The sequence below is a fragment of the Chinchilla lanigera genome, unplaced genomic scaffold (assembly GCF_000276665.1).
Source record: "Chinchilla lanigera isolate Chin_1 unplaced genomic scaffold, ChiLan1.0 scaffold00006, whole genome shotgun sequence".
Taxonomy (NCBI): domain Eukaryota; kingdom Metazoa; phylum Chordata; class Mammalia; order Rodentia; family Chinchillidae; genus Chinchilla; species Chinchilla lanigera.
Genome location: NW_004955407.1, coordinates 5,350,366 through 5,377,542, shown reverse-complemented (window position 1 = coordinate 5,377,542; position 27,177 = coordinate 5,350,366). Strand labels below are relative to the sequence as shown.

Genomic DNA, 27,177 nt, shown 5'->3' with positions numbered 1-27,177 from the left:
AAGGCAGTGGGACAGGATGCAGGGGCTAAGACTGAAAAGGACTGAGGTATGTGTGACAGGTGTGGAGAACCCAGAGATGTAGAAGTGACGAGCTTGATGTGTAGGTCTTGGGAAGGGATCGAAAGAAAAAGAGGGAGACCGTGGGAGCTGAGGAAAACAGTTGGATTACTGAGGAAAAGTAGGAAAAATCAAATATAGCAAAGGTAAGAATCATAGACTGGAGGAATGTGGCCAGAAGGCACAGGATGTAGAGTCAGAGCTCCAAAATGAGTTGAAGGAGAAGGAAGTTTAAGCTTTTTAAAGTTAAGGCTTCTCTGAGTGAGAGCTAAAAGCAACCTGTTGGCTGGTCTGGCACGTTAGGCCAAGAATCATTAATATAATAAATATTCCTCTCACAACAGCCTAGCCTACCGCACTTTGGCAGAAGCTGCTCTAGACCCTCATGGATGACACTTTCATTCACTACACATCAGTGCTTGATTATTATATATTGTAAGCGGAATTGCAAGGCAGATCTTTAAGACAAAATAAAACATTACTCATAAGTACTTTAGTAGCTACCAATTAAACATAGATAAGTAATTAAAATACTTTTGGATTTAAAAATCATGAAATAGGGATTCCAGTTTTGGCTCTGCCACTTACATATTCTTTGTCCGTGGGCAAGTTATTTGACCTCTCTGAGATTAAGTTTTGTGATCTGTGAGACAAATACTGTACTACCGGTCATAAGGTTGTTGTTAGGTCTACATAAACATGTAGTTAAGGGTGTTTATGTTCCAAAACTGTGTGAAAGTAAGTGTAAGTTAAATTGGCCTTAGTGATACATGAATATATTAATACTTATTTGACTCTATTTTTGGTTTAATTTTTATTTTTAAAAGTAATATATTATGACTCAACTTTTCATTATTTTTTTTTTTTACATTTCTCCATAATCTGACTGTGGTTTTAAGGTGATCATTTAGGAGTCAATCTTTTAATCTTACAGTAATGAAAATATTGGTACATAACCAAGACAGATTGCAATCTTAGGCAAGAAAATCACCTTAGACCTTACTAGGTGAAATACAGTTCAACATATTATTGAAGAAGAAAATATCACTTCATTCTCTTTTTTAAATTTCAGTTTTATTTTTTACTCTTTAGACTGAGAAATCAGCTGATATTTCTTGAGCACTGTTTTGGTGTGTCACTCTTTTATTTTCCAGACCCTAAAACTGAATATTCTGTTTTCCAAAGCTCTACTAAGAAAAGTACCTAATTGAGTAACTCATTAATCTAATTGATACCATTTTAGTGGTAAAGTTTCAACAGTAAAGTTTGAATCTTTTCTTGAAAGTAATAGAATGTGTTTTCTTTTTAATATAGTGAACAAATACTTAAGTTCTGAAAATCCACTGTTCTTTGAACTGCGTGCCAGATACCTAATTGCTTGTGAACGCATACCTGAGGCAATGGCTCTTATTAAATCCTGTATCAATCACCCAGAAATCAGTAAAGACTTGTACTTCCATCAAGCACTTTTCACATGTCTGTTTATGTTACCTGTAGAAGAGCAACTATTCCGGCAGGTATTGAGAACTATTTTTTTTGCCTGTTACCTTTTTAACATTTCCAAAAAGGGAGAATAGCTTGTTATTATTGATTTCCTTTTACAGTAATACCAGTTATTTAAAAGATCATATTATCTAGATGTGCTCTCTTTTGGCACCATTCTTTACGTTCACTTTAAATTAGTAGAATCTGATACTAACAAGTGATAAAATGAATAAAATACACTCATTAAGAAGTATTATTCAAATTTTTGTGTGACAGAAGAGGTCAGATAAAATCTGGGAAGCATTATCATTTTGCTTCTTAAAGTCCTGAGCAGGGCATGGTGGTGCACACCTCTAATCCCAGCACTCAGGAGGCTGAGGCAAGAGGACTGCTGTGAGTTTGAGGCCCATCTACAATACACAGTCAGTTCAAAGCCAGTCTGGACTACATAGAGAGACCCTATCTCTAAGTAAGTAAATAAATAAACCCACAAACAAAGGAGTTAAATACCCACATACATTTTTTCCCCAAGATGAAAGAATGTATCCTATCATTGACCTTACCTAAGGCCATGGCATTAATGAGAATACAAATACTTAGTATAAAATGTAGATGCTATACAGTGAAACTGTGAAACCCTAGAAATATTCTATATAATTGATCATGTCTTTAGAAGAAAACTAGAAATCTGTGTTCTTTCTTCTACATGTTTACTTTAAACATTTGATATAACTAGCTTTTTAGACATTTTTGAATGATGTGAATTTTTCCATTCCTCCTACAGCATTTATTGAAAACTGATTGTAAGAGTGGAATTGATATCATCTGTAACACTGAAAAAGAAGGCAAGACTGTATTAGCTTTGCAGCTTTGTGAATCCTTTCTTATTTCACAGCTCCAGAATGGGGATATGTACTGTATTTGGTAAGTGTTCTACTACAGACATTGAAATGCAGAGATGGAGAACAGAGGGAGAATTGATTAGCAGAGGTTTGGACTGTATATATTTTTTAAAATCGTGTAAAAAATTTATCAGTAGTACATTATTGATAAGTATAGTTTTTTAAAAAAATTATCATATTCCACTAATTGATACCTTAAATTTTATTATGTATTATAATGAAACATTTCTTTATTTATTTTTAAATTTTTCTTTTGAGACAGGGTCTCACTGTGTAGCCCATTCTGGCTTCCAGTGCACAGTGATCCTCCTGCTTAAGCCTCCTGAATGCTGACATTACAGGCGTGCACCACACCTAGCTGAAACAGTCATGTTTGAAATTCAGTTTTAAATTTGGAGCATGAGTTTTTTAAAACATTTGAAAGACTAAAAGTTGTTAGGATATGTGAGGTAGCAAGTTACCTTGCAACTGTCTAATTTAAAATGCGGTGTAAGAGTATTTTCAGTAAATGTAACCAGGAGTATAATTACAGGATTCTAACAATTTCTCTGCCTCCTTTCCTCCAGGACTCTCTCTCTCACACTCACACACACACACCCACACATACACACACACACACAGTTTCTCTCTCTCTCTCTCTCTCTCTCTCTTTCCCCCTACTCTCCCTCCTCCCCTTCTCCCCCCCTCTTGCTCTCCTTCTCCCTATCCCTCCTTCTACCTACCACGTTGCAATTTCATTAATTCTTAAGGGAAGAGCATAATATCAGAAATGATCATGTGCTCTGTAAACTTTTTGAAATAAATGACTTGAATTTTAAACTCTCATAATGAACAATAGCCTGAAGGCATACAGTTCCAGGTGATACTTAAGTATTCTTGTTTTACAGATTGAAATCTTCAGAGACAGAGTCCTATAGTGAATTAACAGTAGAACTGGGTCTAGAAACAAATACACTGTTCTTTGAGGGAAGTATACTTTTAGATTATGCTAATTTTTCTAAAGAGTATACCATATCAACTGCAGTCGCAGATAGGGAGGGTGTGGATGTGTATACCTGTAGTCCCAGCACTCCGGAGGTTGAGGCAGGAAGATGGACATAAGTTTGAGGCTAGCCTTAACTAGAAAGGGAAACCCTGCCTCAAATAACCAAATAAATTAAAAGAAAATAAAATTGTTTTCAGTGTATTACCATTTGTTGATATTCAGTTACTCTGCAGTGAACCATAGTTACAACTGTTAATAGTAGATCTTGTCCTATGAGCGTAAGAATGTTCCCTCCTCTTAGCTTTGTTAAACTATTTAAATATGGTATCTTTAATCTTTTTATTCATAAATAACTAGGGACAAGTTTTTTTTAAAAAGGAAAAGAAAATATACTTCATTTTCTTTTTCTCTTAGCTAACCAATTTCTGTTCTTTAGTGGGGAACCTTAAAAAGGGAACAGTGCCTAACTTCTGGTTCCTGACCACAGAAATTTAAGAATAGAAGTGGGTGTGACTCAAACTGCCTAATAAGAAGGGAGTCTTTATCTTTTTAAGCCTTTCCTTGTGAATAGTCTTGAGTTCTGATAACCTGCCCTCCTTTTTCTCATATCTGTCTTCTATGTTTCTGAACGCTAGGGTTGTTTTTCTTGCTGTTAAAAGTTAGGTTTTTACTGTACATTGAAGAGCAGAATTCTTTTCATCCTTCAAGGTCTATATTGTCTGTTTCGTACAGGCTTGCTCTTCATTTCCCCCTTTGTGGGCAGAACCAAATCCAGAGTCCAGCCAAGTTATATCTGCAGAGCAAGCTACTAACTCCATTTCTGCTTCACTATCATAATAATAGTAACCATAATAATGATAGTAACAGCTACTAACATGTAATGAGTGTTTCATGTATCCTGTACTTTATGCATTATCTCATTTAATGCCACATTCTTATGGCATAGATAATATTGTATTTAAGCCATTCTGTTAGGAAATAGTGAAGTCAATACCATATCTGGGCAGCTTGACTGACCTCAGCTATTAAAATTATTTATTATAAATGGGTCAAGTTTAGGGGAAAAAAACATACATTGTAAGTGTGACTGTAGACTGTTACGGGTTTTTTGTAGAAACTAGATAATTTGATGATTCTCTTAGTAATTAGTAGAATCTTAAAGCTACCTGGGAAGTATATTGGGCATTGATTGGATGCTATATTTTCTAAAGGGCGGTCTGTCTAAAAGAAAATTTAAGTTTCACTAAACCTGCTCTTCGAGCCAGGAAAGGTGGTATATGCCTGAAATTCTAGCACTAGGGAGGCTGAGGCAAGAAGATTGCCATAAATTCAAGGCCAGCCTCAACTAGTGATGAGCCCCTGTCTCTAAAACAAAACAGCCTGCCCTTTGGACTTCTAAATAAAGACTACCAGTGAGTTTCTTATCTTTTTTTTTTTTTTTTGGTACTAGAAATTGAACTCAGGACCGTGTGCTTGCCAGGCAGGCACTTGTGCCATTGAGCTATCTCCCCGACCCTACCAGAGGTTTTGAGGATAATTTTTCCTGTTTGGTTTTTTTGTTTTGTTTTCCTCCAGAATCCAGTGTACAAGTAAAACTTGAGATTTTATTTTGTACATTCATTCAAAATGGAGTTTTACAACTATAATCTGAGATTTCTGCTTTGGCTACTATAAGGCCTGAAGTCTGTCAAGTAGCCCTTTCCTGGTGAATCTGTTAAGATCATAGGATATATATTTGTTTTCTAAGTTTTCCCCTGGCTTAACAGAGACAAAAGGAAATAAGGTATTTGTACTTAAAAAGAAGAAGAAAAACTGTGCCCTAAGAATATCTGTAAGGAGCCTCAAATTTATCTTTTGGAAAACATTTCAAATATAATTAGTATGCACTTTATAGTACTGAATGGAATATCTCTCATGATTTCCAACTATCATGCTTTGTTCGAAAATCTATTGCAGAGATATGCTTTGTCTTCTTCAGTATAGTCGATCTGTTTGCCTTCTATATCCATATCACTTTTCTAAATGAAAATACTTATTCAGAAAGTTTGGCATCATTTTTTATCTTAAACCACGTGTACAATTTCTGTTAATATATTTCCTTAAGAGCCTTCAGCATTTAGGAGTACAGTAGTTACCATATTATCAGGCTGAGAATGCAGCTCAGTCATAGAACATTTGCCTACATGTAAAGGCCCCGGTATTAATCTCCAACACCACCACTATAACAATAAAAAAAATAAAATTTACTGGATTATCATTTTACAAATATTTATTGAATAAATCTCATTGTTTGAGACTATGAAAATTACACAGATAATAAATAAAACAAACTAATGATTTACTAAACATCAGTATATACCAGAATTTACACCTAGATGTTTTATCTAATTCTTTTAATAAAGATGTTGAATAAAATAAATTGAACATTGAATTTTTACTTTATTTTGAAATTTTACTCACTACATCAGTATCAGTAGTTATCTCTAATCATAGCTCTTTTGATAACTTCTGAAACCAAAGAATTTAATGAAATAAATATATCTTTAAAATTGTTTTCAAGCTTTAAAATGTTTCAACACTAGAAAAAAGATGTACAGAAATAATTTCAATTTTTACATATAAAATAACCAGATTAAAGAGAGAAAAGTTGCACAGCTACAGCTAGTACAAAATGAAGTTGAGATTTACATGAGTTAAGTTTGCAGTTAAAAACATCAGTGTCTAACTTGCATAGGGAAAAGGAAATATTTATTTCAGGCACAATGGGTTGTGACATAAGCCATGAGGGAAGGGATACAGCTGATCCTCAAAGATACCTGTTTGCAGGGAAACTGAGACTCACATTTTCAAACCTTTGTTTTCTTTGTTGTTTTTCTTCATGCTCTCCTACTGCACACCAGTGGTAATGCCAATGGTATCCAAGCTTCAGAGTTGAGAACAGCCCAGCGATTCTGGGCTAATGGGGTCAGGCTCCCACTCGTGAATTAACCTCTTAAGGAAAGAAGTGACAGTCACATAGGAAACATGGCCACTCTTGTATGTTAGGGTTACTCCCAAAAAAGAATGGCTCGTTCTTGACTGGGCAGTACCACTCCAGTTAGTGTAAAGCGCTACTGAAATTTAGTTCTGTTACTGCCAATCTCATACCATTGCCACTACCACAACTGTATAATGTGTCATTCAGGAGATTTACAGTATGGAAATAGGACCTATAAAATATACACAGAAGCATATGAAATTAGTAAGAGAGATAAGATGTATTCTGAAGTAGTATCACTTTAGTTTGGGGTATTCATGATAACTTTCATGAAAAGACACTTGATAGAGCCTTTCAAAGATAACATTTTCAAAATGAAATACTTTCTAAGTGGAGCAACCGGAATAAGCGTATGTGAGAATATATGAGACGCTTTTACTGACAATGAGGTGACCAACCTAAAAGAATATCCAAGATTCAAATACTGTTCTTTCTTTCTTCAGAACATGTTTCAGTTGCTATTAATACTAAAAAAATAGCATACTGAATAAGCACTAAATAGGCTGTAAACAGATAAAGTTAGCAACTATTGTACAAGTATGTGTGTAAAATTAAAGAACACTGAGAAAGCTGAGAGCAAAAATATTTGAAACAAGTTAGGACCTAAGAGGGTAGTAGAATGTTTAATGTCACTACTTTGATCACTAGGAAAAGATCATCAATTTATAGTAGTATGATTGCTTTTCAAATGTATTAATGTGATGGGAAGAAATCTAAATTAAAATATCCAGGCATGGAAAACAAGGGAAGAAGTTGGAGCTATAGATTTGGAAAGAAGGTATTTAACCTGGTGAATGCTCTAAAGTAGTGGAGGAGGGGGCCTGCAGCTGCTGACACTTAAGGAACACCTATACAACTAGTGGAATTCTGGTTTTAACTTCATATATGTTTCTTATATGTTCTTATATCATCATGTGTTTCATGTTTTCTGTACTGTCTCAAATAGACTATGGGCCTTCATCATGGTAATCAAGATGTCTTAAGTTTTTTAGGGGGGAGGCAGGAAGTAGGAATTAGGGTTTATTGATGGTGATTATTAAGCAGGGGCCAACAAAGTGGATATCCTCACAAGTGCAGGGCCTGACTCTTGACCATGACGAGGGATGTATTTGACTCCACAGACGTCTAGGATGAGTCCCTACTCAGCCACTATGTCTTCAGATTCATCGGCATTAAACTTGGTAAAGCCCCACTTTGAGATGTGATCTTTGATGCCTAGAGTGTCAGTCACATGCTCCTTATCCTGCAGCTTGATGCAGATGGACATAACTTGGCCAGTGTGATTCCTGCCAGCTGGAGCCTAGCACTTTCTAAAAGCACCACGCATACCTGTTTGGAGCCCTAGATTGGGAACAACTCAGGTTCAAAGACCTGAAGATCCACTGAACTGCCCTGTTTCCAGTGGACTCTTAGGATAACCCAAACAATCAACATACTAAGTACACAACCAAGAATGTTGGTGTTTGCAGCTATGGCATACCAGGCTCCTATAAAGTAAGGAGTCAAGTAAGCTTAAATAGCTTCAGATGGCCACAGATTTAAAACCTATATTGCTGGTCTCAAAGTACATGCTCAGTAAATCACCTTTAAAAATTTTTCATCAACTATTTTAGTACTTTCAGATTATGATACTTCCATGATTTTTATGACAAGTTTTAAAGAATTCTAATTTGTTAAAATGATACCTTTAATCTTAGTACATGAATTATATCTTATGATTTGCCTTTGTCTCAAAACCCACTGTTCCTAGCCTTGTTTATCCAATAACCTTGGCTATGTCTTAGAAAAAAATCTGCTGGCAAAATACTTCAAATAATGTGTAATTCTTTCATGACTTTATAAGATCTGATAAAAAGTAAAGTGAACGTTGCTGCCCAGGGCATCCAAAAGAAAGGTAGGCTCATAAAACATTCTGGTGTGTCCTAGTCCACCTCATTCATTGGATCTGGCACCATGCCACCTAGAACTCGGCCCCAAAATCAAAATGACCATGAATGTTAAAGGTTTAGAATCAATTCCAGAAATAGATGTAACCATGACAGCACAACTAAAGACACTCACTAAAAGGGGCTTTTAGAACTGCTTCAGAAAGTGGCAAGAACTATGGAATAAGTGTGCTCAAAGCAAGAGGGAATCTTTTCAGGGGGAGTAATGGCAGTATGCCTTTTATTGTAATTAAATTTTTAAAAATTAAAATAGTTCATATTTTTCAGTCATATAAAAGCAAATGATCTAAAACAATTTCACAATCAATATATGATATAATTATACTTTTAATCTGTATTACTTTTGATATATTAATTGAAATAGCCTAAAACACTGGTTTCTAAATTTGCAAGTATGATATTACAGGCCAAAATTATATCATCAATATTGGTACACTGGGACTAAAGTGTGTTTTTATCCAATAATAGAGCTGTTGTAAGTGTACTGGCATGTAATTGTAATTTGTTACTTATCATTGCAAAACTGTACATTTTGTCTTTTTTTCCCCAACTTCTCTTAGTCTTACCTCAGTAGCAGAAATATGTTGGGGATTCACATAATACATACTTACTTCCACTTTGTGAATATCATCGCTTCTCGGCCTTTTGGCTAAGATCAAATGCATTTATTTTGTGAATGTCCTAGCCAGGGCGCTATAAAATCAGGAAAAGATAGCTAATGTCTGTATTTTAATAAATTGTAGTTTTGATATTTCTCTTTTTTTTTCATTTACAGGGAGTTGATTTTCATATGGAGTAAACTACAGCTTAAATCTAATCCTTCAAAACAAGTTTTTGTAGATCAATGCTACCAGCTTTTAAGAACAGCAACTAATGTGAGAGTCATATTTCCTTTCATGAAAATCATTAAAGACGAGGTAAATAGGATATATTTATCCCTTAAATTTTAAATTAAATTCAAATGACAGTTCACTGAAACATCAATCTCTTATAAAATTTGATTATAAAATTGAAAGTAAGGAGGATTTTAAGGCCACGTTCTCCATGTATTACCTCCTCTCCCCAATTTCCAACATAATCCCAAAGATATACATAAAGAAAATAACTGAAATAGAGAAAAAAGCCAATTTATTGTTAATTAAAATTTAATATGGGAACGATTATTTCCATAAGAAGCTATTACCCATTTTTATGGTTAAATAAGCTTGTCATTTTTAACATGCTAAGTCCCATTTGCAGAATCTTAATTTACAAATGAACTTTATATGTAATATATATTTACTGTAACAGAAACTTAGCTCATATTGCTAACTGGTGATTGTGTCAAAAAGAAAAATGAATTCTGAGATGTTTTTAAAACTTAAGGACAGTTTTTAAGGGGTTTATCTGAAATAATTACAAAGATTCTTTACCTGTTTTTTAAAATAGTCCTCAACCAAATTTTTGCACAAACCGTTTTATTTACTTTATCGTTACTGGAACAAAATACCTGACACCCACAATTTAAAGGAAGGGAGATTTATTTTTGGCTCACAGTTTAAGGAGGTTTCAATTCATAGCTGGCTCCAAGTCAGGGGAGGATGCCAGAGGAGAAACAGATAAACATGTCTTCAAACAGCAAAGGGAATAAGGTAGGAGGAAGGGTGATAGACTCCTCTAGGCCATGCCTCCAATGACCCACCTCCTCCAACCAGGCTTCACCTCCCAAATCACATTCAGCTATAAACTCATCCATTGATGAGTATTATACCCCCATGATCCAATCATCTCCCCAAATCCCCACCTGTGAGCACATGAGGTTTTAGGGGGATGTATAAACAATAGAAGTCCACTCCTGGCCCCTCCAAAAGACATCCCTATGCAAAATGCATTTCATCTATTTCTCAGTTGCCAAAGTTATAGGAGTTTTCAGCATTGCTAAAAACTTGTAAGTCCAGTCTCCTCTGAGATTTAAGTAAGCTCTTTGCTGTGAGCCCCTGCACAAATGAAAAGAAAGTTAAACACTTCTAACATACAATGGCACAGGATAAGCATTCCCACTCCAAAAAGAAGAAATGAGAAAGAAATGTGACTAAAGTAAGACCTTACCAGAGCAAACATTAAATCCCCTAATTACATGTCTAGCATTCAGGTCAATCTGTGGTGAGATGTAAACGCCGAAGGGCTTGGGTTTCCTCAACCCTATGGTCTCTCTCATGGGCCACTCTTTTTACTCCTCACAGCTTTCCTCAGGTATTACATGTTCCTGGCTTTTCCAACATCCTAGGTCTCCACTGCATGGACTCCACCCTCACAGCTTCATGCACTGCCCTCCCAGGGGCACACTGCCTAGCCTCCCAGGCCTCCTTCTGAAATTTGGGTGAAAGGCTTCCTGACCCCACAACTCTTACATTCTGCATGCATCTAAAATGAGCATCATGTGGATGAAGCTAAGGTATGCCACCAGGTGGAGCAGTAGTTGCGCCCTTTTACATCTTGCTGTTGGCTGCAGAGACCTCAGTGTGCCTGAATGGCTGAGCATGCTGAACTACATTTGGGGGAATTAATTCCCATTCACTAGGTTGTTGCCTTTCTGGAACATTGTGCCCTAGGACTCTCTTCTCAAAGCAAAGCCTCACCTTTTCAGTTTTGACCAATCTTTTCTATTGTCCTGTCCCAAAGTACTTGTCTTTTTTTGTTTTGTTTTGTTTTTTCTGGTACCGGGAATCTAACTCAAAACCTTGAGCTTGCCAGGCAGGCACTGTGCCACTGAGCTAAATCCCTAACCTCAGTACTTGTCTTTTTAATGCTAATCTTTTCAGCAGCCAAGATCTCTGCTCCATCTTTAAAGGCTACAACTCTACCTGAGCTTCCTTTCTGGCCAAACTTAAAAATTCTTACATCATTTTGCTGGGCTATTCAATAGTTGGCCAAAAGCCCTACGCAGTAGCCATACCAGTGCCTCAACATTAGACTGCCTTGAAATTTCTTCTCTCAGATTATCTGCAGCCCTTAATTTGTTTCTTTCAGTGTTGGGGAGGACAAAAGCAAAATTAGACAGATTGTCCCCATGATCTAGTCATCTACCAAACTGTCCCCATGATCCAATCACCTCCTGAAAGCCCCACCTGGGAGTGCATGAGGCGTTAGGTGGACATACAGGTATAAACCATAACAAGCTATTGCAAATGAGTGTAATTCTACATAGAAATCTTTATGTATACTTGAAAGCAGATCTTACAGGTTCTTTAACTTTTTATCTCAAATATTAGCATGAATTTAAATACAAAGATAAAAAGTCATCCTATATTTTCTAGTTCCATTTAATTGAATCTTTAAAAGTTTGTTACTTTTAAATATGTAAGGACCTTAAACAAATAAATAAATAAATAAATATGTAATGACCTTAAGAGCTTGTTTGGAGGGCCTGACAGAGGAGCACAGCTACTCATATATCCTTGTTGGAGGAAACGGAACTCCTCATTGGGGGTGGTTTTCCTCTTTGACCAAGTGTGCAGCTTCAGGAAGGATGTACATGTGACAGTGAGGTCTCGGGGACATCTGCCTAGCTGCATCAATCGATCAGCCGAATCAACTCTGGTGATCAGCGGGGTGACAGATGTCGCAGCCATATTACCTTCACATCCATTTTTAAATGTGTAGGGCAGCATCAATTAAATATGTGTTTTAGTTTTTTCCTGTAACTTCCTCCCAAAATTAACAAGACTTCGAATACAAAGACAGTTCAGATATGTAAAAAGGCAGCCATTAAATAATACCTTTTAGGTTTTTAGTATATTTATGGCATTTATCACATTCATTATCACATTACTCACTAGATGTATGACCAAATAGTGATCATATTCCCATGACAAGAGTTAGTGTTATATGGGAGGGTTTAAAAAAAAAATTCTAATTTCTTTTACTAACTGCATCTGTATCATCTTTATTAAGTACCAAAATGTGGTTCATATGTATTAGCAAAACCTTTCCCTCCCAGCAAAAAAGGGGAAACTATGTTACCAAACACTTACTAATACATGATGTTCATCAGGATCACCTGTAAAACTTTATCTTTAAAAATAAGCATGTGTCTATATCTATATGTGGACATACATCTATATCTATATATGTATATCTATATACGCGAGATTCTCATTTCCACCAAAAATTGAAAGAGATTATTACACAAAATTTACATTGTGCTGATTATTATACATCTTGTTTATTTTCACATGTCTAGTCAGCCTAAAGTTATGTTATATAAAGAAAATGTCATAAAAATGTGATTCTTAACATTATGGTCTCAAGATGCATCCATTTTCCTACAAATGACTACAGTTTTTCTTTCTTTATAGCAAATTAGTACTCCATTGTGTGTAAATATCATATTTTCTTTATCCATTCATTGCTGATGGACAGATAGATCGTTTCCAAGATTTCGCTGTTATGATTTGTGCTACAGTAAACATGGATATATATGTATCCTTGTAATATGGTATCTTTAAGTCTTTCAGGAAGATACCTAGAAGGGGAATACCTAGTTCAATGGAATTCCTAGTTTTAGTTTTTTGATGAATCTCCATACTGACTTCTATAGTGCTTATACTACTTCATGTATCTACAAACAATGTAGAAGGTTCCCTTTCCCCACAGCCTTACCAGCATTTGTTATTTGATTTCTTGGTGATGACAAGCTTCAGTATCACTTCGTTTCTCTTAAACCTAGATTATAAATAAAGAGCAAAATAAAAGATTAAGTAATAGGAAGTATGAAGATAGAACTTTTTCAAATGGGAAGCGGATCAAGAGATGGAGGGAAGGATAATGAAGGGAGGGAAAGGGAATGTAAAAAAGGAATTAATATGTGTTAGTACATGTACCTACTCTACACAAGAAATGTAAATGTGTCCTATAAACATGTACAAAAAACATTACAAATATGATTCTTAATAGTTTGCATTCTACAAAAAATGTTTTTATCTGATGGAATATCAGTCATGTGCCTTAGTAATGTTGAAAGAAGCATAGTTACAATACTGTGTCAGTTCAGCAAGAGACAGTACATATGGCATATGTGAGAAGGCTCCACAGAGGAAGATACTTTAAGATGGGTTATGGATGATGGATGAGGACAGCACTAACATTTCTAGATGGTTTTATAGTTTACAGAGCACTTTTTTGTTATTGTAGTGTTCGTGTTTCACATCCAGTGACCTTAATAGGGTAGCAGAGAAGCAAGGTGAAGTGAGTGGGAGGGGAGACTAATTGGCGAGATTATTGGGGAGGGGAATGGCTATTGGAGATCTTAAAATGAACTGAATACATCACCATAAGTTGCAACTTCAGTTCATAAATGTCCTGAAACCATTAAGGAATCAGGTAAGGATGCAGTCTGTTCCCTTTTTTGATGATCTTACAGTTTTTAAACTTGAACATCTGAGTATATTCCAATCTTATAAGTAAAGATAGAGGATACAGATATAACTGGAGAATGACAGCAAAGAAATTTTGTGGTGAATCAGTGGATTTTGAAATTGTTATACCTGGAAAATTTGGGTCAGAAAGTTAATCACAATAGATACAAAAATTTGAATTCATAAATCCAAACCTGAGATGATGGATTTATAGGAGCAGACTAAAGTCACCGAAATAGATCCGATTCCCACTCATTTTGCAAACATTCAGAGGTTGCTATGTGCCAACTTCTATGCTAACCATAGGAAGACACAAAAAGTGAAACAGTGTGCACAGTGATTTAGGAATTCAAAGTGAAAGTTAGGGCCAAACACAGTTGGTTTCAGAGTAGAACTGAGTAGAACTGATTCTCAAATAATAGATAGGAGATCAGTACGAATTTACTAGCTGGATAAAGTGGGAATAGTATGTGTAAAGTTAAGATCTACTTGTGTAACTGTATGTAGTTAAACAGAGATACATAACATGTTAAGGAACTATGACACGAAGCTGGGAAGTTAGCTATAATTAATAAGCATATGCAGGCAGTATGATTTTAAAGACATTCTAGTATGTTGTCCTATTCAAACAAGTATTTAGATTATTCTAAACTATTACAGGCATTATTTATAACATGAACTAAGATGGGTCAACAACAGAGTTACAAGTAGAAAATAAGCTAATACAGTTCTCTTAGAGCCTTTAATAAAAATTTTCAAGCTTGAGTAATTTTCAGATAATTCTCAGTAGGCTTATTATTTTGGTTCTTTATTAATTTTGGAAAGATAATAATTGCCCCCTTCTTGAGTGGCATATTCCCTCCCTTATTTGGATAAATAATGTTCCTGAAGGGGCCAGGGATGCAGCTCAGTGTTACAGCATTTGCCTACCATGAAGCCCAGGGTTTGATCTCAAGTACAAAAGAACCAAAAATATTCAGCCATCCAAAAAATAATATAGCATTATAAATGCTTCCATAGTAGTTTTTTAAACTCAGTTATTTCTTAACAGAAAACTGTTATATGTTAACCACCACAAATTTATCAAGCATTTTGTATTATGGTTAGTAATGTCAACTTGGTAATTCAATAAAGTATAAACTAAAATGCTGTCTATTCTGGATTACTCTTGCTTAAAAAAGATATATATTAAACAAGAGTTAATGCCATCAATTCTTCCATTCAGTATTTAGAATACTGTGTGCTGAAAGTTTTCTTTTAAAAAGTAAAGCAGTTAATATCATCTATTTTTTTTTATAGGTTGAAGAAGAAGGTTTGCAAATTTGTGTTGAAATATGTGGTTGTGCTCTACAACTTGACCTTAATGATGATCCGAAAACTAAATGTCTAATTTATAAAACAATTGCACATTTTTTGCCAAATGATTTGGAAATCCTCAGGATTTGTGCACTCTCAATATTTTTTCTTGAGCGCTCCTTAGAAGCTTATCGTACTGTTGAAGAGCTTTATAAACGTCCAGATGAAGAATACAATGAAGGCACAAGTAGTGTTCAAAATCGTGTTCGTTTTGAATTACTTCCAATTTTGAAAAAGGGATTGTTTTTTGATCCTGAATTTTGGAACTTTGTAATGATTAAGAAAAACTGTGTTGCATTACTGAGTGACAAATCAGCAGTTAGATTTCTAAATGAAAGTACACTGGAAAATTCTACAGATAATCTAAAAAAGACAGCGGGACAGCAAAATTTAGCTGACGAGCTCGAATGTCTTACAGATCAGAGCACTGCAGAGTACGATCCTGATGATATATCTGTAATGCAACCTAAAGGTCTTGTTAATACAAAGAAAAACCTTGCAGCTCTTAATACTTCCAAAGTAGATCACAATGTCCCAAGGCATCGTTGCATGTTATGTAATAAGGAATTTCTTGGTGGTCACATTGTAAGACATGCCCAAGCTCATCAGAAGAAAGGCAGTTTTTCATGTGTAATATGTGGTAGGAAATTTAGAAACCGAGGACTTATGCAGAAACATTTAAAGAATCATGTTAAGAAGATACAAAGACAGCAAATTGCAGCTCAACAGGATGATCAGGAAATCACTGTTTTGGAAGAAATAAATTGTTCCAGTTCCTCCATTCAGTTTGAAAATGGGAATTCCAATAACGATTTGGAAGTAGAGACTCTGACTGCTTCCACTGATAGAAACAAAGAACTCACACCTGAGCACATTACTGAATTCATTGAAATTCCCATAGGTGTATCAGAAGGTATAATTGAAAATGACAGCCCTGAAACTTCTTTAAACAGTGTCTCAGAGCCTTTACCTCCATGTGAGGGTGACTATGAGGAAGAAGATGAAGAATGTGATTATGAAGAAGAGGATTATGACCTGAATCAAGAAACTTCAGTACTTCATAAAATCAATGGAACTGCGTGCCATCCAAAAGACATCTATGCTACAGATCAAGAAGGAAACTTTAAGTGTCCTGCTCTTGGCTGTGTTAGGATATTTAAAAAAATTGGATTTCTAAACACACATGCTAGGACCGTACACCCAACTGATTTAAATGTGCGACAAACAGTAATGAAATGGAGCAGAGGAAAATGCAAATTTTGCCAAAGGCAGTTTGAAGATTCTCAGCATTTTATCGATCACCTAAATAGACACAGCTATCCAAATGTGTACTTCTGTTTGCATTTTAATTGCAATGAATCCTTTAAGTTGCCATTCCAGCTGGCCCAACACACCAAAAGTCACAGGATATTTCAAGCTCAGTGCAGTTTTCCAGAATGCCATGAGCTTTTTGAAGATCTTCCTCTGCTCTATGAACATGAAGCCCAGCACTACTTAAGTAAAACACCAGAATCATCTGCACAGCCAAGCGAAGCAGTTCTTTTAGATGTTTGTACAGACTCGAATCCTGATCATCTGGAAACAGACTCATTTAGTAATGAGAAACAAACTGTTAATCTGCCAGTTTCTACTAGCAAATCAAGAAAAGATTCTGCAGAACCAAAGACATGTATAGAAAAGATGTGTTTGGAAAAGAAAACAGGAAGTTTAGTTCAGAACGGAAATAAACATTCTGATGACATTGTTTCAAATATAAGCTTAATAGACCAAAAGATGCCTGACACAGAGCCAAATTCTGAAAATAGTTGTAGTATTAGTGATTCGGTCAATGGACACAGTGAAGTAGAACAAACATCTTTAGTTTCATCAGATCCTGTTATGAAAACTGATATAAACAGAAGGACAGAAAATGGTTCTATTTTGCCTAGTGTTGTATCACAAGAAAGTAATACCTTGCCAGTATCTCAGGCACCGTCCAGACCAAATCTTACAAGTGAACATACTTCATATGGCTTAATTTTAACAAAGCCATATGTCAGACCATTGCCTCCCAGTTACCTTGATGAGCGGTACCTTAGTATGCCAAAACGCAGAAAATTTCTGACAGATAGAGTAGATGCCAGTTCTGATCAAGATAACATTTGTAAAAAGTCAGTAAAAAGATTAAGATGCGGCAAATGCCTGACCACCTACTGTAATGCAGAAGCACTTGAGGCTCACCTTGCACAAAAGAAATGTCAGACACTCTTTGGATTTGATTCAGATGATGAAAGTAAGTCTTCTATGTTCTCAGTAGATAAATCTGTAGAAGTAGAAAGTGCCATAAATATAACAGGTCTTAGTGAGGCTAAAAAAATTAACATTTGTGTAGCAAAGATGGTAAAGCATTACCCCAGATATTATTTTCTTTAATCTATAATTACTATGACATAATATTAGTATTTCTGTTTTATAGATCAAATAACCAAAATTCACAAGTAATTGCATAGGGATGAATTTGTGGAAGCTGGAACTTGGACACAGATTTTTCATCCATTTATCCTATTTTTTCACTGCATCAGAGGTTTTTCTTCATTCCAGGTTTCATATAATAAAAACTCTAAGAATAAATAATTTTCTTAGAAATGATTTGTTTCTCTGTATACCACAATGTAAATTTTCTATTGCAAAAGTATAAGTGAGAAAATGAAAAATAATTGAAAAACAAGAAGACCAAAAGAGCTTGTCTTTTTACTGATATCCTTTGAGTGACGGTATAAGTTGAAAAAAAATTTTTTGACTTAGAATTCCAGTGGAATATCTGTAAAATTTGAATTAACAGACATGTTCTGTTTTACAGGTGCCTGATAAAAATGTTTCAGAAAGATCTGTCGATCAAACAGTAGTGTGAATAAAAGCACTACAAGAAAATGCATCATCAGTTTGCTATTTCCCTGATGGCCTTAATTTTAGAGCGGTCTCGGATTACTAAAGATAAAGACAAAGCACATTTTCTAGAATGAACTTGCAGAGGAGATGTGCTGGCTAAGACTCCAAAAGGGTTATATAACTCCCAAAGTACCAGTTATCCAGAAAACCACATTTTTTAGAAGTGTATGATGATTAATAGCAGCATGTTCAGTTTTGCTTGTGTGAAAACATGTTTGGGCAACTAGTCAGAAAGGAAAACCAGCTGTGGCCTTATAAAAAGGAAAAAGTTAACCCATTATAAACAAGGAGATGAAAGGGGAGCTGGTTTACAATAATAAACAATGTAAAGCATTCTATATATGCAGTTTGTTTTGCTGTCATACATAATCAGGTTATGTCCTCCCTTTTGGTCACACGTGTTTTAGGAAACGATTGCTATTTGGTTTGTGATACGAATTAGAAGCTGATACATAGAAATAAAACTTAATTTATCACCATGTTATCTATTGAAGATCATATTTTCAGATGATAGGTCAGAACTCAAAGAATGGCATGGAAGCATTGAAAATTAACAGAACAATGCTTTACTAATAAGCTCTTGTTAAAATCTTGCATTTTGTAATACAAATACAAGTGTTTGTAACACAAATGTTTGTAATGCATATCAGTGACATTTAAAAGGCAGCACTGTCAAAGTGGAAAGTACCATCGGTAACTTTCTCAGGGTATGGGAGGAACCTGAGACCATTGTAGGCTGTATAGTTGAAAGAAAACACTGATTTGCAAATTCTTCAATGTGAATAATGGTTAAAGCACACTGGGATGTTTCTTTTCCTATATAGTGTTAGGACATTGCTTGGTGATTCCTAGTAAGGTCCTTTAGACATTAGTGTGAGTTATCTAAGTACAGTCCTATGAAAATAACTGCTTAAAAATGTCAACTAAAAATCAGTAATTCATTTTATTCAATTAGAGTTAATTCCAAATTAAGCCATGTTACTCTGCTTCTTATTCATTAGTGATCAATTTGGTCTGAGTGAACATTTTTATATTAAAAAGGAAGTATTTACACAAAACTGTGCACAGCAGGCACATGATGAGATACATTAATGCATTATTTTCCTTGGTGACCAGTAATTTTCCTAAGAAAGGTTTTAACTTAATTATTTAAACAGTAGGTATTTTACAAATTTTTAAAAATCCTCTTGAATGTTTTCCATCTCCATTATGGAAAGGAGGATAAAGATCTCCTTTTACCTAACAGTATATTAATTATGTTAGTCTAAAAGAGGTAACAAAAATGCAAAGGCAAATTCTTTCGAAACAGACCTATTAATATACTAATGTCAACTGAATATTCCAGTTATGCAAACGGATAAATTTTTGTTTAAAGCAGAGAATCCCATTACACTGTACTATTGTAAATTATAGGAATATTAGAGCTTCTTCAATGAGGTTACTTTTCTTTAGAATCCAGATTTTATCAAATTATGACTTCCAGGACATGGTGTATCAGATGATAAAATTCTTAATTTTATTAGTTTATTTATCATGGATATTCACTACTATGCAATGATTGTCATAAATCCATTCCAGTAAAATTTAAGTTTTTGTTTTGTTATGTAGCCTATATTAGGCTGGAATTTACATATAGCTAACAGATAAGTAAACACAACTCATAATCAAGTTTTTAAATATTTTAAGGTCAATTAAAGAAAATGTTTTCCATATTTCCTGATACTAAAAATGTAATAAGTGAGTTTTAACTCAGTTCATCCTAAAAGTACATCTTATAACAAAAAGTCTGTTTGGAATCTGGTTCATTTGGACAATGAAGTTTTTTTTTTTTTTTTTAAATATAATTTCTGCTTTGTACATGTTCCAGAATTTTTTCCAGAATTTTAAAGTAACATTTTACCACACTTTATTTCTTTACAAATTGTAACTGTTGACATAAATCTGTTCCCACAATTTATTCTGAAGTTCAGTTAAGATGTTTTAAACATATTCTACCTATTACGTCCTTAAGTCTACTTTGAGGTTTTATTTCTGCTTTTGTGTTGGTAGGAGAAAATTTTCTGAAAGATCAAACTGGTTTATATACAACTAAGTCAAAGAATATCATAAAGTTCTATTTGATTACATTGTTTTAGCCTCTTTATATACACTGAAAATAGTGAATATTGAAAGAATGTGTGAATTTTGTTAATGTCTGTCTTCTAAAACATAAGCTTCTATTAATTCTTTTTATGGCGTACATGAACTTACAGTAGTTCTTATCTGGGATTCAAAAGAAAAGGAAGCTTTCTTTTTATTCTCAGCTTCTTTTCTACTTTAAGGATGTTTATCTTATATGGAAAAAGTTGCAAATTTTTGTTTTTAAATAAAACTTTCCTTCAAAAATTAAATGCTAACCTTTTGCTATGTGTAAGGTAAGAAAAGAGCAAATCTGAATTTTTGCTGCTCAGACATTATAGAGGATGTAGAAAAGGGGAATCTCTGTGGACAAGGACACTGGTACTTTGGGCTTTAGCCATATTCATTATTTTTAAAAATTACCAGTTATATAATGCATACATAATTTATATCATTGAACTTGTGATTCCTTTCAAGTCACACTGAAGGTTCAGACATACTCCTTTCACGTTCGGTCTAATGTTGTATGAATGAAAAACCTAAAAGGGATGATAGTGTTTATTTTTTAATTTATTTGGTACTGTAAAACATCTTTTCAGAATGAGTAAATGCTGCGTATGCATTTTGAAATTGTTAATATGTGAAAGATATTACAGATTCAGCAAGAAAGGAAATTTGTGCTTCCTTGTTGAATATTAAATTATTTTACTTTGCATTTTATAAGTACAAATTAAAACTGAGCCATTGAACTGCAATAAATCAACAAGTGTCTCATTTCAAGAAATTTTTGTACTGTACATAGATTTGTTCAATAAAACATTGTCCTTGTTGATAAAGCAAGTGTTCAGCTTTATGTAGTACACTGATTTTAAAAGAAATTAGGTTTATTTAAGGTGTATATTAAATGAGAATTTTGTTATGTCTTATAAAAGGATGGTATTTCAGCAAGTACTATATTTAAATTACTGAATGATTTTTAATATACAAAGTGGAGAAATCTCACAGTTTACATAAAATACATTTTTCACATTAATTAATACCTGTATGTGGGAATAACAGTTGATAGAATGCTGTTTACTAAATATATTACTATGCAAACCTGGTAAAGATTTAAAAAAATACCAGCATCCTCCAAAAGCAAGACAGTGGAGAGATTTTCTGGTGGAACTTAAAAAAAAATCAGTAAGAAAAAAAAGGAAAGACTAAAGTCACTGTAAAATTTTAGGATATGCTTGTCATGATCCGCACACCTGTATACCCATTTACTCTGGAAGCTGAGGCAGGAGGATAGCTTGAGCCCAGGAGTTTGGCGCTAACCTGGGCAAGAGAGGAAGACTTCCTTTCTTAAAAAGAAAAAGACGGAGGGTGCAGCTCAATTTTAGTATGTGTGCTTTGCATATGTGAAGCCCTGGCTTCAGTCTCTAAAACCAGGAAAAAACATCAATCATGATGAGAATTATTTCCTGCAAAGTATTTCAGTGGGGAAGTGACTAAGTCAGTAGCCTATAACTATAATGGATGTTCTTGTGCTTGAGGGATCTGTGGGTCACTAACAAAGGAAAAACCTATATGCTTTTCTTCCCTAAAACTTAAAACTGGAAAAGCAGGCTTTTAAGAAAAATAACATCTTTGTAGTGCAAATGAGATAGCACTTAAAGTGAAAGAATAAAAAATGAGATAGAATGATTTGTGCATAGCACAAACATGTTGCTTTGAAATAGAGTAAGTGATGAAGCATTCCAGTGCAGAGATCCAAAATTCTCAGTCTGATTTATGGCTTTCTGATCTTAACAGTAAATGTGATCAATTTGCAGAACAATGAATGTCTTAAGGTATATAGCACTTGTAGTTTGGGTAACTTTCCATTTTCCTTTTTGGAAACCTGAAAAATTTTGGGAAGAAATTTTACTAAGCACATTTCTAAGGTAACCAAATTAAGTCTTAGTATGTTTTATCCTGCTATAACAGAATACTTTACATTGAATAATGTACTAAAAGATTCATTTGGCTTATAATGCTGGTGGCTGCAAAGTCCAAACAGCGGTCTGCCACACTTTGAATACATCACTGTCATGAAGTGGACAAGGAACTGATGTGCAGAAGAGGCATGTGTGGTGAGCAGGAAAACAAGTGAATGGATTAGGTTCATCCTTTTTTTTTTTTTTTTTGGTTTTTCTCCGGTACCAGGAACCGAACTCACGACCTTGCGCTTGCCAGGCAGGCGCTTTTGCCGCTGAGCTAAATCCCCAGCCCAGGTTCATCCTTTTATAATGGACTGGAAACAACCCCGTCTCTCAAAAGATACCTTAACACATTCCTGCTGGCTTGAACCATCAGGTACATACATACATACGACTCTTCCATCTAGCAGCATGGGACAGTCCCATCAAGTACAAGTCATGCACATATGACCCTGGTAAGAACATGTTGATCCCTTTCAAGGGTTATGCCCCTGTTATCTGATCATTTCTTAACAGCTCCATTACTTTGACATATTGAGGACTGAAGTTTTCAACACAAGAAAGTTTGAAGGACACATTCAAATCCATACCCACACCAACAGAGCATAATATAAAATTATATTGATTTCAACAATCAGTGGGATACAGGTACAGAAATTTGAGCTATATATCTGGATTCTAAGTGGAGTCAATCCAGGGGCTGGGGATTTAGCTCAGTGGCACAGTGCCTGCCTGGCAAGCACAAGGTCGTGAGTTCAAGTCCCGTACTGGAAGAAAAACAAAAAAAATAAGTGGAGTCAATCCAATATTAAATAGAATAAAAGAGGTTTATCCCTGATTAATAGGTGTGATATACTGGGAAGAAATGGCTTGTCTTTTATTAAATGTGAGCACAGCTTTTGAGACACCAAGACTCAGATGTCACACAGCTAATAAACTGAAAAGGAGGAATGAAAAATCAGATGTGTCCTAAAACTATGTTTCCATTTGCCATTCACTTTCCCCTACAAATGTAGATCATAAGTGCATCTAATGTATCAAAAAAAAAAAAAAAAGGACCACACCTGCCTGAAAACCAGGGATTTCAAAGACAAAATGAAGTGGTATAGACAGACCTGATTGGTATTTCATTACCTTGTATTAGCAGTGATTTTAGGTATAGTCTTTAGAGCAGCAGAACTGGTAGTTAAGTCTTGCAAGTGATTCTTACAGAAACTAAGGTTTGAAAATTTAAAGCAAAACCATTCATATTTCCCTAGAAAGTAAACTGTTTACCCTTAAATTCATACTGCCATTTTAGAAACAATTTAGGACATTTAGTCTGCCATCTGTAGTGCTAAAATAACTACAGCAGGTTAAATAGATTTTCAGTCTACTAGACCAAATTGCTCTAACCTACCCTCATTCAAGAAGTATTCAGTGTAGAGCTCATTAGAAACAGCCAAAAAGATATGGAGATACCTAATTCTAGTATGGTAGTTTTAATGCTGTGGAGACCAACAATTACAAATATCCTAACTTCCTCATTTTAAAATAAGGACACATCTGTAATCCCACCTATTCAGGAGGCTGATGCAGGAGCCTGAGTTCCAGGCCAACCTAGGCAACACAGCAAGACTTTGTTTCAATTAAAATAAGACAGCTATTATTGCAAGGTTATAAGAATTAAGTTTGGTGTGGAACAGTTCTTGTTATGATGTGGCTAAATTTCTCTTCATATTTTGGTCACTGTATCTTCAGTCACACTGAAAAAGTTTTTTTTTACTTTCTTGTCTTTGAGACAGGGTCTTGCTGTGCAGTTCAAGCTAGCCTTGAGCTCACTTTGTAGCCCAGGCTGGTCTTGAACTCGAAATGATCCTCCTGCCTCAGCCTCCCAAGTGTTAGGATTACAGGCATGAGCCACCACACCCAGCGAAAATCATAATGGGTAAGAAATCCTCATAATGCTACTTAATTCTATACACTTTTTACTACTGATCCTTTTACAGATAATTCTTTACTTCTCTTCCTGTCCCTCACTCTTAGATTTAATCATCCTTAAGCATTGCACATGCTACAAAAAGCTTGATCTCTTGCTATTTCCCCATTAAAATCTACTTCACTCAGTATTTCTGTTAGTAAATGACAGCTGTAGGGAGTCTCCCCAAAACTTCCAGTAATCCCTGACTACCATATCCTTCACTGGAACTGAAGGCACCATCTTCTCTCATACAACTATTATACAGTCTTCTAATTGGGCTCCCTTTCCTTTATCTTGTCTTTCTTCAATCTATTCTTCATAGCAGCAGCCAAGTGGCCCTGCTTGAAACAAGTCAGATCATTACATTCTTCAACTTAGTGCATTCACAACCTACCATGTGCCAGGCTTTGTCATAGGCAATGGAAAAACAGAAATAAAAATCATTGCCTCACAAAGCTACAGTGGGTGGGGAAGGAGGAGAAAAACCATACAGTTTAAGTAGTATGGAGATAAAGTGGTAAGAAAAAAGAGTAAGCGAAGGGTTGATCATGACTAAAAAAGATGATGCAGCAAGGCCTTTCATAAAGTGATTTATTCTAAGTATTGGGGTTTGAAACCAGGGCCTTAAAACTCTACTATATCCTCTGCCTGCCCCCCGCTTTTAAGTTTGAGATAGCTTCCCTAAATTGCTAAGTAGAGTAGCCCAGGCTTTGCTTGAACTTGTGATCTTCCTTCCTCAGCCACCCAAAGGGATGGAATTACCATACCTAGCTTGATAAAGTAACTTTGAACCAGGGACTTGAATACTGTAAGGGAATATCTAAAGGGAGATAAAGAGAAAAAGAAACAGAGAAAAATAGGAAAGTCAGAGGTAAAAACTAAAGCCAAAATCTATAGCCTAAAGTCTAGATCAGCACTAAAACAGCAGCCATTAGCAACATGTGACTATTAAAATTTAGATGAAATGCAAATAAAATTTGAAATTCAGTTCCTCAATTTCACTGGTCACATTAAAGATTTCTGTAACTTCATGTGGGTAATGGTTACTGTATTGGTAGCATGAAGAACATTTTCATCATCTCATTTGACAAGTTGCTCTATAACAACCTCAGCGAACAAACATTTAACAATACTTGGAGCTAGTCTGCATTCTAAAACTGAAAGGAAATGGTATTACCTAGTGGCAACACAAAGCCAGAGGTGCAGGCAAGCACACTAGAATGCACAAGATAATTCTGTTGTGACAAACACTAGCTGGATGTGCTCTAATTCAATACAATTCAGATACCACCTACTTCGAGTTAATATCAGATCCCACAGGTGGAAGCTCAGCTCCAAGACTGTGTCCCTTGGGCAGTTTGTTTCTCCTGTGCTTCTAACCAGCTATAAATGGAGATCTTCAAAACCTCCTCCATGGGTTCAGTTAATCTGAGTCCACACAACTTGGAAAGTTTAATGTACTGATTTATTATTTTAAAAAATTACAAAACAAAGGAAAAATTGCATTCTCCAGCTTTGGAAGAAGAGGCACAGAACTTTCATGCTCTTTCTGTGACCAATCAGCCATGGATTCTTTAGCCCAATGCAGATAGGAAATTGGCATGTCACTGGTTAGACTTAAGGAGGTTCTACGAAGATGAAATAGGGGCCCCAACTTGCCTCCCCTTTGGAGTAGGTTTTTTGACTCTTGTCATGCTTTGTGTTAAGATATCCCCCTAGTCTCACGTGGTCATAGGTGGGACTTTTTCAGAGTGAATCTAAAGTGTGTAATGCTGGGGTTAAGGGTGTGTGCTTACTGAATCAGTCCATGATTGGTTTGGCATCACTCTAATCCTGGTAGCATAGAGTATAAAAGGGGCAGAAAGAAGTTGCTAAGGCCCCTTGTTTGCTTTCCTACCTTCTACCTGCCATGAACTGTTTCTCCTCTGTAAATGCCTGTCTGCCATGCTGCCCTGCCTTGGACCCAGCCAATGATGGACTGAAACTTGTACAAACTGTGAGTCAAATAAACCTTTTCTCCCTTTAACTGTGAGCATCAGGCATTTTGTCTCAGCAATAAGAAAAATAACTAAAACATCTGTCATACAAAAAGAATTTCATGCCTTATCAGTGAGAGACATAGGCAGATGTGGTAGGCATTTAGGAAGTATGAAAAATTAGTGTTAGCTTAATGATATAAAGGAGGCACAGGTCTGATGACAAGAATCAGAATGGTCCATTAATAAAAGAAGGGATGAGCTTTTATGGCTTTGCTTGGGTAGGTTGCAGGCTGGACATTTCCATTGGGTCATAACTATGGCATATTTATTTATTTATTTATTTTTGGCTCCATATTTGAGAGGATTTCCTTTCTGTGGAATATAGATTAGTGGCAATTCTCACCCTTGGCTACATCCTGACCTTTCCTCTGATGTTACAGTGAACCTGGTCTTTGCAGTAAAAGGAGATAAATAGAGGGCACATTCTACACACTGTTAGAAAAGGAGGATGGAGAAAAAGACATATACCCACCTTTAAAGAGTAATGGGTCATGGGTTAAAGCCTCACAATCCAAGTCTCTTGTTTCATCAGGGTACCTGTCCTTTTTTATCCAGATGTGCCAAACTCTATGAGCTTTCACATGTTCCGCTATCCAGAAGCTCTCTAGACCCTGTCCTTTTGAGTTTTTACGGAGAATTCATTGCATAGGCATGACCGAAGAATGGATAACCACATCAAAATGTGATTGGATAAAATGGGTATGATCGAATGATAACAAAATGAATGCAGAAATCCAGCAAGAGGCCTTGCTTAAGCATTCTTGGCCTCCCTGTGCAGCATTCTTCCCTCAAGGTTATTAGGCAGGGCCCTTCTAGAATAAGAGGGTCTTAAGACTTGACTATCAAACATGGTTGGATCAGACATTTTGTGGCCAGCTCTTAGAAATGTAGGCAAAGATTAAAATTTTAATGATGGGTGTTGGGGAAAGAAGATTTTTGTTTCTATGCCCTGCCTGAGGATGGCAATTCTGAATTGCCATCCTCAGGCAGGGCATAGAAACAAAAAT

General features: G+C 35.4%; 1 protein-coding gene and 1 long non-coding RNA gene across 8 annotated transcripts in view; one reads left to right on the top strand and one right to left on the bottom strand.

The window, feature by feature from the left end:
- The window catches only part of LOC102023555 (zinc finger protein 654), a 79,412-nt gene extending 58,366 nt beyond the window's left edge, over nt 1-21,046 (top strand). For 3 of the 4 annotated variants that reach the window (XM_005375530.2, XM_005375534.2, XM_005375532.2), the window contains 4 exons: nt 1,372-1,574; nt 2,327-2,466; nt 9,188-9,329; nt 15,108-17,997. In XM_005375530.2, the coding sequence (XP_005375587.1) occupies nt 1,372-1,574; nt 2,327-2,466; nt 9,188-9,329; nt 15,108-17,576 (2,954 nt within the window). In that variant the 3' untranslated portion in view covers nt 17,577-17,997. The other variant, XM_005375531.2, reaches the window with a different exon arrangement.
- Nucleotides 1-27,177, bottom strand: part of LOC102024761 — a 78,338-nt gene that overhangs the window by 49,579 nt on the left and 1,582 nt on the right. Inside the window, exons 2-4 of one of the 4 annotated variants that reach the window (XR_259551.1) lie at nt 17,385-17,466; nt 13,054-13,116; nt 3,622-6,420 (exon numbers count right to left, since the gene is read on the bottom strand). This is a non-coding gene — a long non-coding RNA (uncharacterized LOC102024761). Of the gene's footprint in view, nt 1-3,621; nt 6,421-9,852; nt 10,389-12,727; nt 13,117-17,384; nt 17,467-27,177 lie in introns of those variants that run through there. The other 3 variants (XR_001230977.1, XR_001230983.1, XR_001230981.1) reach the window with 3 other exon arrangements.